This window comes from Hylobates moloch, unplaced genomic scaffold (assembly GCF_009828535.3).
Source record: "Hylobates moloch isolate HMO894 unplaced genomic scaffold, HMol_V3 SCAFFOLD_9, whole genome shotgun sequence".
NCBI lineage: Eukaryota > Metazoa > Chordata > Mammalia > Primates > Hylobatidae > Hylobates > Hylobates moloch.
Window position 1 is genome coordinate 37,273,558 of NW_026652284.1, and position 12,110 is coordinate 37,285,667.

General features: G+C 40.2%; 1 protein-coding gene across 3 annotated transcripts in view; it reads right to left on the reverse strand.

Annotated features, from left to right (window-relative positions):
* The window catches only part of NKAIN3 (sodium/potassium transporting ATPase interacting 3), a 706,346-nt gene that overhangs the window by 34,152 nt on the left and 660,084 nt on the right, over window positions 1-12,110 (reverse strand). The window contains exons 6-7 of one of the 3 annotated variants that reach the window (XM_032759685.2): window positions 11,398-11,468; window positions 95-541 (exon numbers count right to left, since the gene is read on the reverse strand). The exons of 1 other annotated variant lie outside the window; for it this stretch is intronic. In XM_032759685.2, coding sequence (XP_032615576.1) covers window positions 488-541; window positions 11,398-11,468 — 125 coding nt within the window. In that variant the 3' untranslated portion in view covers window positions 95-487. Of the gene's footprint in view, window positions 1-94; window positions 542-11,397; window positions 11,469-12,110 lie in introns of those variants that run through there. One more of the 3 variants, XM_032759686.2, reaches the window with a different exon arrangement.

The window sequence follows — 12,110 nt, forward strand, 5'->3', positions numbered from 1 at the left end:
ATTATTTGTACCTATTTATCACCTGTCACAGGGTCTACCTTGGTGGCTGATAACCACAGGTAATGTCTGCTAAAACAAATTCATCAGGCCTAGAATAACTTCAACAGTCAGCAGTGCTGACTTAACATCTCCACAGCACACACTGAGATTTCTCTTAGAATTGACTGTAGAAGGTTTTCACAGATTTGCTTTTTCATTTTGCATGCCTCACATTAAATATTTTTAAAAATTTAAAACCAAATTCTGTGTTTTCTTTTTTTTTTTTTTTTTTTTTACAATTTACAAGTGTTCATACAAGAAGAAAACGGCTAAAAAAATACCCACCCAAGCACCTAGAACTCATCTAGAGAACAATGCTAATAATGCAAAGGCTGTGACCAAAATGCTCCATGATTCGTGGGAAAGCCAGGAAGCACAGTCCAGCCTCTGGAAGGAACGTCAGGCGGGTCGGATCCACCGAGGCGTGCAGTCAATGGTCCTTTGCTCCCTAAGTCAAGTTCAGCAGCCGCATTTCTGGTTCAATGTCATTACTTATTTCGACCTAAAACAGAAAATACAAATTGCTTTCAAGAACTTCAAAGTTGACAGCTAAATATCTTTTATATTCATTGAGGCCTTTTGAAATGCAAAATAGCTCCTGGGTGCACCTGGTGCTGTCTGACTGTAGCAATAAGAAAGTTAGAGACTTGGGCCTTCCTGCTTTTCAGATTAGGGCGTGGTAATCAGGCATCATCATCAGAGTGCAGGATGATTTCCTGGGAGAGAAGTGCCAACCACACAGTAATTGTTGTGTGATATATAGTAGTCGCTATTGCTTTTCTTAAGAGTAAAGATAACAGGGTAGTGTTGTGTCCACAAACTATGAGATACTCACATAGCCTGTCTTTCTACAGTATGCTGGTGGTTAAGTGCTCAAGATCATCCTGCTCTTGCTTTCATAACACCCAATCATTGACTTATGTTCCTTACACACATCCCATCCTGTGATGGCTACTTTTATGTGTCAGCATGGCCAGGCCATGGTGTCCAGATGTTTGGTAAAACTTCAGTTTACCTCTCGCTGTAACGGTGTTTTTAAAAAATTTTTTTATTTTAAAAAGAGATTAACATGTAAATCAGTAGACTTTGAGTAAAGCAGATTGCCATCTGTAATGTGGGTGGGCCTCATGCAATCGGTATAAGGCCTTAAGAGAAAAGACTGAGGTCCCTTGAGGAAGAAGAAAGTCTGCCTCTAGACTGTCTTTGAACTCGAGCTGCATCTCTTCCTGGGGCCTCCAGTCTGCCAGCCCCCAGATGCACGCATGTGTGGGGAAACACACACACACACACACACACACACACACACACACACACTCTACTGGTTCTGTTTCTCTGGAGAACCCTGACTCATACAGATCCCCATCTCCAATCACTGTTGTCTCCACACTTCTGACAACGACTCTGCTTATTCTATCCTAAGCCGTAAGCCTTTGGAATGTTAGGGCATCAGCTTCTGCATCTTTGCACAATGTCAACCTCAACATAGTACCTACTACATAGTTGATACTTCATAAACATCTGTTGAACACTTTTGCTCTCACAGTTTCTCTCCTATGAAAAGTCTTAGCTAATCCAAACCCTACTCACCTTTGAAGGTTCAGCTGAAATTTCTTCTCCACTGTGAAGAAGACTTCCAGTTCTCCCTCAGCCATTTTGCTTTCTCATCCTGCTAAGAGCAACTCTCAGGCTATCAGCTCTTGCCCATGTCAGCTGGTGGCATCCAGGCCTCATGATTAATTACTTTACCCAGGCATGCAAGTTTTCTTCCTTCAACTAAATTATAAGCGTCATTCCAACAGACTGCGTTTCACACTCACTTCATAACCACATCTAGCAACTTCTTTTCCTCTACTTCAGTTTGATGACTTTATGCCTTGGAGTGAACTCTTCAGTTATAATTTGGAATGGCTGAAAAATTTCCCAAAAGTTTTACTTTTTGGTTGCCACTCTTCTCACTGTACAGCATGAAGAAAATGACTAAAAAAATACCCACCCAAGCGCCTAGAACTCATCTGGAGAACAACTCCCTCCTGCACGCCTCAGGAGTGGGAATCCTCCAGACCTCTCCCTGTGCCCCTATCACATTTCCTCTGTTCATCTATTCTCTACATTCTGAATTTCAATGTCTACCCTTTCTACTCCTTGGCATGTTAACAGGGATTTAACCTAAAAGAGAAAGGGATGGGATTATAATGGTGGAATTTTATAGCTTTATGCAATCTTTACGTTAGAAGGAATTTTCAAGGTTTATTTATCCATCCAATACATGAATCCCTTTGAGAGTGAGGATAAGGCAACAGGAGAAGATGTTTTTCTTTGTTAGCAGTAGTGTCAGTGAGGGTTTGGGGGAACTTCTAGGTATCCATTACATTTATCTTTAACACCAGCTCTGCCTCTAGCTAATATTTTCTGCTTCTAGGCTTTAGCAACATGGATTGGTGAAGCAGTGAAACAGGCTGAGCCTGTTCCTATGATGTCAGGTAGGAATTCTGGAAGTGTTATTTCAGGAGCTGGGAAACATGTCTGTGGGAAGTTTTTGCAGAAGACAGTGAGGCAACTCTGAAAGGGGGCATTCAAAGGAAAACCTATTGGCAAACCTGTGTTAAGTTTTATTAACAGATTGACTTTTAAAAAATCAAACAGGGTTGGGCACAGTGGCTCACGCCTGTAACCTCAGCACTTTGGGAGGCCGAGGCTGGTGGATCACCTGAGGTCAGGAGTTTGAGAGCAGCCTGACCAAAATGGTGAGACCCTGTCTCTACTAAAAATACCAAAAATTAGCCAGGCGTGGTAGCGGGCACCTGTAATCCCAGCTACTAGGGAGGCTGAGGCAGCAGAATCCCTTGAACCTGGGAGGTGGACGTTGCAGTGAGCTGAGGTCACGCCATTGCACTCCAGCCTGGGCAACAAGAGCGAAACTCCATCTCAAAAAAAAAATTCAGACACAAGGATAGACAGAATAGTATTATGAATCTCTATGCATTCATCACTCAGCTTCAACTAAAATGAAAGTTATGCTATTAAAGTTTCACCTATCAACCAGCACCCCGCACAGCCTTTTTTGGCTAGAGTATTTAAAATCAAATCTCAACTATTATATCCTTTCATTCATATCTCTATGCATCTCTAACTCAGTGATTCTTAACCAGTCGACACTTGCCAGTATCTGGAGACAGTAATGGTTGTCACAGTTTAGTAGGGAATGGTGTTACTGGCATCTAGGCGGTACAGGCCAACAAGGCTGTTAAATATCCCACAGTGGCACAGACCCACTGCAAAGAATTACCTTGTCCAAAGTCAAAAGTGTAGAGGTTGAAAGAACCTGCTCAATTGGTAAGAATTTCTTTTCTTCTTTTTACCTATTCATTAGCATACCTATCAGTATTTGAGAATTCTTCATTTCCTAAAGCTGTACAAACATCAGATATCAATATTTGTAAGCATCAATAATGTAATTTATAATGAAATTTCTTTCTCATGTAGTAACGTTAACCATATCAAGATGAAGATCATATAGCCTTATAACTCATTTGTGCTATTCCATTTTCCTCTGTTCCTTTTGTTTTCACTTCCCTTGTAATGTTAATCTCTTAGTACTGATTTCTGAAGAGTTCATTTACGATTAAAGATGTTAACATTTTGTCAAGAATTGCAAATATTTTTTTTCTCATTCGTTTTACTGTGGTGTTTTATTTTTTGGTGATATAGAAGTTGTGTATTGAAATATAATCTAGTTCTGTTTTAAAAAAAGTTTTAAGACCAAGCAAACCACATATACACAATGTGTTTGACTTTCTTTAAATCAATAACAGTTTCCCTTCCTTTCTCTTCTTTTTTTTATTTGCTTTATACTATTTCCCACATGCTAGATTTGTCTGATTGCTTCCTTGTGGGGAGATTTAACTATTCTTGTATTTCTATAGTATCAGTCCAAGGTCAGGCTTGACTTTATGGCAAGGCATTTTATAGGTGGTGCTGTGCACTTCTTATTGTAGCACATCTGGGGACACAATGTCTCGTTGCCCCACTTTTTTTTTTTTTTTGAGACGGAGTCTCACTCTGTCACCTAGGCTGGAGTGCAGTGGCACTATCTCGGCTCACTGAAACCTCTGCCTCCGGGTTCAAGCGGTTCTCCTGCTTCAGCCTCCCAAGTAGCTGGGACTACAGTCACACACTACAACTCCTGGCTAATTTTTTTGTTTTTTGGTGGAGACAAGGCTTCATCATGTTGCCCAGGCTGGTGTCGAACTCCTGACCTCAAGTGGCCTGCCCGCCTCCGTCTCCCAGAGTGCTGGGATTACAGGCGTAAGCCACCATGCCTGGCCTGGTTGTCCCACTTTTAATGATGCTATGATTGATCAATGGGTCTGCATAGAATACTTCGATTTTGGGGATCCTTGAGATCATCTCCCTCTTTCTTTCTCTTTTTCTGTCTCTCTTTTTGCAGACGTTTGTAGATATCTTAGTAGTTACTTAAGGGTAACTGCTCTCAAGGCAGAATGGAATCAAGTGTTTCTTCTGATAGAACTGTAAATGTTTCTCTTTCTATTGCTTTTCTAATCACTTCTGTGTGTGTGTGTGTGCACGCGCTTTTTTCCTGTGTATTGTGTAATCTTTCCTGTATATTGTTTCTTCCCAGAACTTATCATAATATGGGGATTATAAATTTTTTTGATGTCAATATTAAGTTCAAAATATGTGTATTTAACAAAATTTGGTTTATATCATTGGCTTTAATTTTAAAATCAGAGGATACTTTCTCTTGGAAAGAGGGCAAAATGACTTTTTTATGTTGTTGATTTTTTTTTCAGGGGGTGGTGGTGGACTATATCTCCACATCACTGCATAAATCTATTTTCTTGGCATTGAAGTCAATGGCAAATACCCAGCAAAGTTCTGAGAAAGTCAGGAATTGATATGCTCCCTGGAGGACACTGTTCAGATATGGGCTTTCTGATTTTGGAAAAAGGCTTTATGTGCTTCACAAGGAAGCATAAGAATCAGGCTCCACAAATTTTAGGGGCAGAGAGTGAAGCCACATGTCAAAGGAAATGATCTCTGTTTCCTTTGACATGCGACTGGCCACTGGTCACAGCGAACCCTCTTGCATGTTGCCGGTTGCACTCTTGGCATCATTCCGTCCTAACAAAAACAGAGGTGCACTAACTGGATACTACAGTGATAAGTCTGAACTGCATAAGCTATATAAACACAGCCATTTCACTGCTACATAGTCAAATAAGTATATATCAGGATGTGTTCTTACAGTAGTCCGTGACATGGTACAACCATTCTTATGATGCATCAAAAAGTTATTAATGTCAGTGACAAAGGGAAAGAGGTCCAAAGCTAGAGACAGCAACGAGCCCTGAGTGCCACTGCATTGGTGCTAAGTAAGGCAGGCACACAGGGAAGCCCATCTCTCCTTTGGGACAACTAAGAAGGCGCTGAGTGCATTACAGCTGCAGTGCTCTTGAGACAGCCCGGGAGAGTTAATGCCTCACGAAGTCCCTTCCATTTCCAGGGACTGATGGTAAGCCTCAGGGAACAGGGCTCCACCCTTAGTAGTGGGAACAGTGAGACAGCCACTGATATGAGCGGATCACAGTCACCTTATAGTCACATGCCACAGGAGAGAGACAGCCTGCAGAATTTGACATAGCTCAGTGCAGGCTCTATCTGGATAAATATAAGATGTGGAGGCTAATCAAGGACAAATGAAAACAGTATCAAGACAGAGTTATTCTATTCCTCTTTAGGTGCCTCCAGCTGCAGTTTACTAACACATGGTTGGTGATTGTTGGTTTTTAAATCAAAGTTTGAAAGCACGTTACTCCACCTTCCCAACTCCACACACACACACACACACACACACACACACACACTGATTTGTCCTACTAGCTGGTGCTTAATGTAGATGCTATAAATGCAAAATGGCCTGACATCAACTTACATGTAGGGGTACTAATGCAAAACAGCTGTTCTCAGGAAAGAGCAGAGAGAGGTGACAACCTCTGCATCTGTCCTACAGCCTGATCATCAGAGGTGGGTTTCCTGTGTACCTGGATTGTCAGAGACAGAAAGCAGGCAGTGAAAGTACCTGTGGAGCTGGCTGCAGGGCTACCCTGAAATAGGGATTGGCCTTAGCTGTCTTCTAGTACCTAGTTGCAATAGCAGCCACTCAATCAGCAGTGGCCACATAGCATGTAGCAATTTTTGTGAAGAAAAATTAGCCTCCAGCAAAGGCAATCAGACAAGTTAAGATACCAAAGAAAAGTCAAGTTTTCCTTTGGAAGCCTTAGAAAAAGATTTGCTGAGAGTTATTGGGGAATCTCTGGTCAGCTTTTCTCATCAAATCTTTCTGAACTGCAGTCATAGGCATCATCCTGATGGAAATTTCTAACATAATCAGATCTAGCTCTACCTTTGCTGTAGAAGTCAGTTCTGGAATTCCAGCTGCTGTCCTTCTTTGATAAACTGCCTTGCTCTAATTATTTTTATGTGAAGAATTACTGCTACATGGAGCTTAATCTTCCCGGTACCCAGTTGCTAACCATTTGGATGGAAATACACCAGTCATGATTTTGACAAACTTCAATTTAGTTGCTCACAACGTTGTTCTCTGAAATTCCGTATCTCTTTGATAGCTGTATATGTTTATGCCATGCTATTTTTCTTCCTGAGGGGTAAATCTGCTTTTGTTAACCCTCTTCTCCTGATGTTACTGCTGCCCTTACTGTAAGCTGATGTGTAGGTATCCTTTTCAAAGCCACTGCTGACCACTGGGCTCTGCGTTCTTATGATAAGAGCAGTCTTTACTCTTTCCTTTCATGGGCGGTACTGTCAGTGAGTGGGGCCAGTGATGGAGTAGATCCCCGTGGAGACTCCATGGCAGTTATGGTGAGGCTTATACCTCCCTCGCTGGCAGTTGTGGTAAGATATTGAAACCCAGCACAGATTACTCCTGACCTGTGTATCACATGTCCCCAGGCCAGACCCAGATAACCACCACTGAAAGCATCTCGATAGCTTTAGGCATAATGGTGGAGCCATGGCTGCTGCAGGTCTCTTAGGGTCCTCACTGAGACCTGTCAAGACACCTGCTCTGCTTAAGCCTCTGCTTCCTATCCATTCACTCACTTTATACGAGAACTATGGCAAACATCAGATTAGGGAGTCATGAGCTTCAACTTTGTCTTCTGTAGAACGGCCAAGCAAATCAGCCTCCATGCTGGAGATACCCCTTTTCTTCTGCTGCTTTTTTTCCCCTTAAAGACTTAATATTTTAAGAGCAGTTTTAGGTTCACAGCAAAATTGAGAAGAAGGTACAGAGATTTCCCAAATGCTCCCTGCCCCTGTCCCTGCCCTTACACAGCCTTTTCCATTATCAGAATTCCCTACCAGTGTGTTACATGTGTTACAATTGATGAACCTATATTGATATAGTCACGCGAAGCCTATCGTTTACATTAGGATTCACTCTTGGTGTTGTACATTCCATGGGTTTGGACAAATGTATGCTGAAATATATCCATCATTCCAAGGTCATACAGAGTAGTTCTATTATTCTAAAAATCCTCCGTTCTCTGTGCTTTGCCTATTCATGTCTACCCTGCCACAACCCTTGATCTGTGTACTGTCTCCATAGTTTTGCCTTTCCCAAAAAGCCATATAATTGGAATTATATAGCATGGAGCCTTTTCAGTTTGACTTATTTCATTTCATAACATGCATTTAATGCTCCTCCATGTCATTTCATGATGCCATAGCTCATTTCTTTTTAGCATTAAATAATCCATGGTCTGGATGTCCCAGAGTTCATCCATTCACCTACGGAGGACATCTTTGTTCTTTATCAAGTTTTGGCAATTATGAATAAAGCTGCTATAGACCGGGCGCGGTGGCTCACGCCTGTAATCCCAACACTTTGGGAGGCCGAGGTGGGCGGATCACAAGGTCAGGAGATGGAGACCATCCTGGCTAACACGGTGAAACCCCGTCTCTACTAAAAATACAAAAAAATTAGCCAGGCGTGGTGTCGGGCGCCTATAGTCCCGGCTACTCGGGAGGCTGAGGCAGGAGAATGGCGTGAACCCAGGAGGCGGAGCTTGCAGTGAGCCGAGATAGCGCGACTGCACTCCCCCCTGGGCGAAAGAGCGAGACTCCGTCTCAAAAAAAAAAAAAAAAAAAGCTGCTATAAATATCAGTGTGTAAGTTTTTGTGTGAACAAAACTTTTTAGCTTCTTTGGGTAAATACCAAGGAGCTCGATTGCTAGATCTTATGGTAAAAGTATGCTTAGTTTTGTAAGAAACTGCCAAAGTATCTTCCAATATAGTTATATTTATTCTGCTTTTGATAAATTGTGTCATCTTTTCAAAGTAGCTCAATTGTTATTTCTCAGGGAAGCCTTTCCTCGCTAAGCGAGAGTTAACTATTCCCCCTCCCGCATAAAATTTCCTTGGGGATAGATATTGTTTTGCATCTACGCTTTCTATGTAGATCTTCCCTCCTAGATCATTGGCTGCTAAAGGTCAAATCTCAAATATTATTTATCTTTATATCTCTGGCACTTAGGTTGTGCCTGGTGTGCACAGTGTAGGCAATCAATCAGTGATAGTAAAGTGAATTAAACTGATTGATGTAATCAGTGGGTTTTTTTAGCTTGATATCATTACTTTAAAAGAAACAAAATATGAAAGACCAAATCCATATGTGAACCACCTTACCCCTATCCCAACTCCACTTCCCATATACACATTCACATACAATTTGACTGTGGACACTTGAAAGGTGCACTTTGTGGTTATGAGCAGTGACACACTCAAACATAAGAATTAAGGCTTCCTGTACAATTCTGCAGTATTACCTAGGAATGAGCCGTTGGCTGGAAACTCCGCATATGGAGTTCAAAGCTACCTGTTCACAAACATGTACCTGGGAATATGCTAAGGATTCTTCTGATCCCCTTATTAAAGTGGCTTCCTCACAAAACCTGGCTTTCTACTTCATGGTGATAAAAGAGGCTTAATAAAAATCAAAGCCAGCATTCATTCCCCTCTCTAACAATTTCTCACAGAAGGTTGGCTTTTTCTCCACGCTGTTGCTGGGTAGTGATATGGCATCACTGGGTTCAATGGAATTCAATATAACGGGCTTATTAAAAGAAATCAAGTAGACTGACAGAGGCAGACTGGATAAATGCTGAAATATTTGCATACTGGTGAAGAGTACGGATACTGACCTCTTAAATTGTTTCATGCACAATGATTTCAATTCAGGCTTAGTTTGATTTTTAGGTTTTTGCTTCCTTCATGGTTGAAAGGCATTCCATATTCATCTGACATGATAATATGCATAATCTGTCAAAGCAGAAGCTTGTTCTATTGCTATTAAACTATTAAACGACAAGCTATTAGCTTGTAGTTTACGCTATATTCAGCTATCCACTGCTAGGTCAGCAGTGAACAGGGATGCTGAGAAAACCCTTGGAGCAGATAGTGGAGTTGATCAAAGCCTTTTAGGTGATCTTAAAAATATGTTTTGGGTGTTTTTGATTCACAGAGATGGAAGTGACTTTAGAGAACATAAGTGGAAGTCGCTTGCCTCTGGGCCATGCCACAGAACACCCTTTTGAGGTACATAGGTACATGGGCGTCCAGTTTTTGAAAGTCATTCAAGAAGAAAATTCCATTATCAACATTTATCGAATGGAGTTTTTAATAACTTTCCCTAACAGAAAGATCTCTCTTAAATTGCAGCATTTTTCATATTGCAATTTCTCTGCTGAGTTTTTTTTTTCACAGTGGAGATAAAAGAAACCATTCATCATCCTCTTATCACATAACAAATATATGGAGACTCTCTAAGTCACCACTAGGCATTGTCTTAGTTCTTTTCACTCCCAATGGACTAATCATCTTGATTATTGTCACAATCCCTGACAAGTTCCCCATATCTACAAATATCAACTTTTGGAACATATCCTTTATGAGCACTTAGTGATATGAGTAATGAGGTGGTGACTGCTTGGTTCTGGAGTGTTATATAGGGTGAATGTTTTTTCCAAATTGGATTTGCTTTAAGAAACCAAAATTTATTTAAACATTTATCATGTGACAGGCACAGTGCAGATTTGTGTTGCCTGTGAGCTATGTTTACTTTAGATCATTCTGCCAGAATAAAGTTAATTCAACCTGGGGAGGTAGAGGAATCAGTGTAGCCTTCTCAGATCTTCAATCCTCACATATGCTGGGTGCAGGGGCTGCACATTTGGGTAAGAACCACTGTGGCAAAGAGGCAGCAGGTGAAACTTTTCATATGTGTTTATTATACAAGCGACTATTTTACATAATTTCTTCTATCGCCATCGAATTACAGAACACCGAGCTGAAAGAACAAAAGATCATCTGAGCAAGTCCATCATATCAGGTTGGGTGATGGTTTGCTACCCAGGAAAGATCTCAGCTCTACAACTTACTAATAGTGGGACTTTGAGAAAGTTGCCTAACCTCTATGAACCTCAGTTTTCTTATTTATAAAGTGGGAATATTAATTAGCACATTGCAGTGTTTTCATGAAGATTTAGTGAGATAATATATGCAAAGTGGTTAGTGTATGATAGCTATTATTAATTTATACAGTTTTATATGTGCTACTTGGAATTTTCTAGGAATGGAGTCACCCTATTTCCATGTTTCCTAGTATTTTATTAATTAGGTGACTTAAGATTTCTTTCTTTTACTCAACTGAAATCTAACCAGTTTTAGGTGGTTTTGTTGTTGCTGACTTCCTTTCATGTCTTCTAAGAACATAGAAAACTTGTTCCTGAACTTGTTAGTCAAATGTTCGAGTACTGGGAAGAGTAATAGGCAGCTTTACATATACCATACACACATTATCCAATTTAATCTATTTCACCCCTGTGAAACCATAGTATGGTGATAGAACAAGTCTCAGAGACACTGAGGAAGGCACCTGGACGTCACATGGAGGACCTGGATTCACTGCAGGTCTTTCTCCCCTTTTTACTTTGCTGTGCTGCCCCAGGACACATATTCATTCTTCACTTCTGCAGATTAAATAATCTCATTCAAAAAAATTTAGTTACCAACTATTGATAAGGGGAATAAGACAAAACTACTGTTTTTGAAATATAAATCATGTCACCAGCTTCAAATCCTTTTTGGAATGAATAATAATAATGATGATGTTGGGTTACATGTGAAAGGTGTGTTTTAAATATGAGTGGAAAATTAAACCAATGATTAGTAGTAGTAGCTTCAAATTATTTCACTTTTGGTTAGTTTTGGCTGAGTTAGAAGGATTAATATTTTCCATATCATCACACCTTTACTTACTGGTTTAACAGGCTTTAACTCAACATGATCCTGGTAGTAGGAGTGTGTATCAAGTCCACCTATGAAATCAACTGAAAATATAACATAGGCTAATATGAATAAGTGTGTAAAAAATACACATAATACTAAATGTTTAAAATAGAATGCATAAGAGCAAAGTTAACAAAAATATCCGTTCACCATAAAATGAAAAAATGTTTAGTAAAAAGGACTACTAAAAATATTGTCAATGAGCCAAAAAGAGGAAATTAAAAAAATACACAAATAACCTGGATTCATAGGGTCTGAAAAATTTGTTATTGGTTTCAGTAAAAAATGAAGTAATATTAAACAGCATGAAATTTTAAATAATGTGTTTGTCCTTAGGCATACAGACATGCCCTTTCTCCCCATATATCAAAAGATATACTGTCTCCTCTTGCTGCCAGAATCCTTTCTTTTCCTTAAGAATGTGTATTGCATTATTAGAAAGGCATTTGAGAAGCCACACAATCTATCTCCATGCCTTCTGTCCCCAAGCCACCCCCCCAAAATAGGCAACTGCCTTTTGCAAAGGTTTTGTTTCCTCCCTAATGGCAGAGTAACTGGCTGTCTGTATATACTTCTCATCCTTTGTAATATTCTTCCCAGTTTCTTTTGGTTTGGTCAAAGCCTCAATCTTTTCTTCTCCCAATTCTAATGTACATGTATGATGTTTGTTTCTCCTGTTTCAT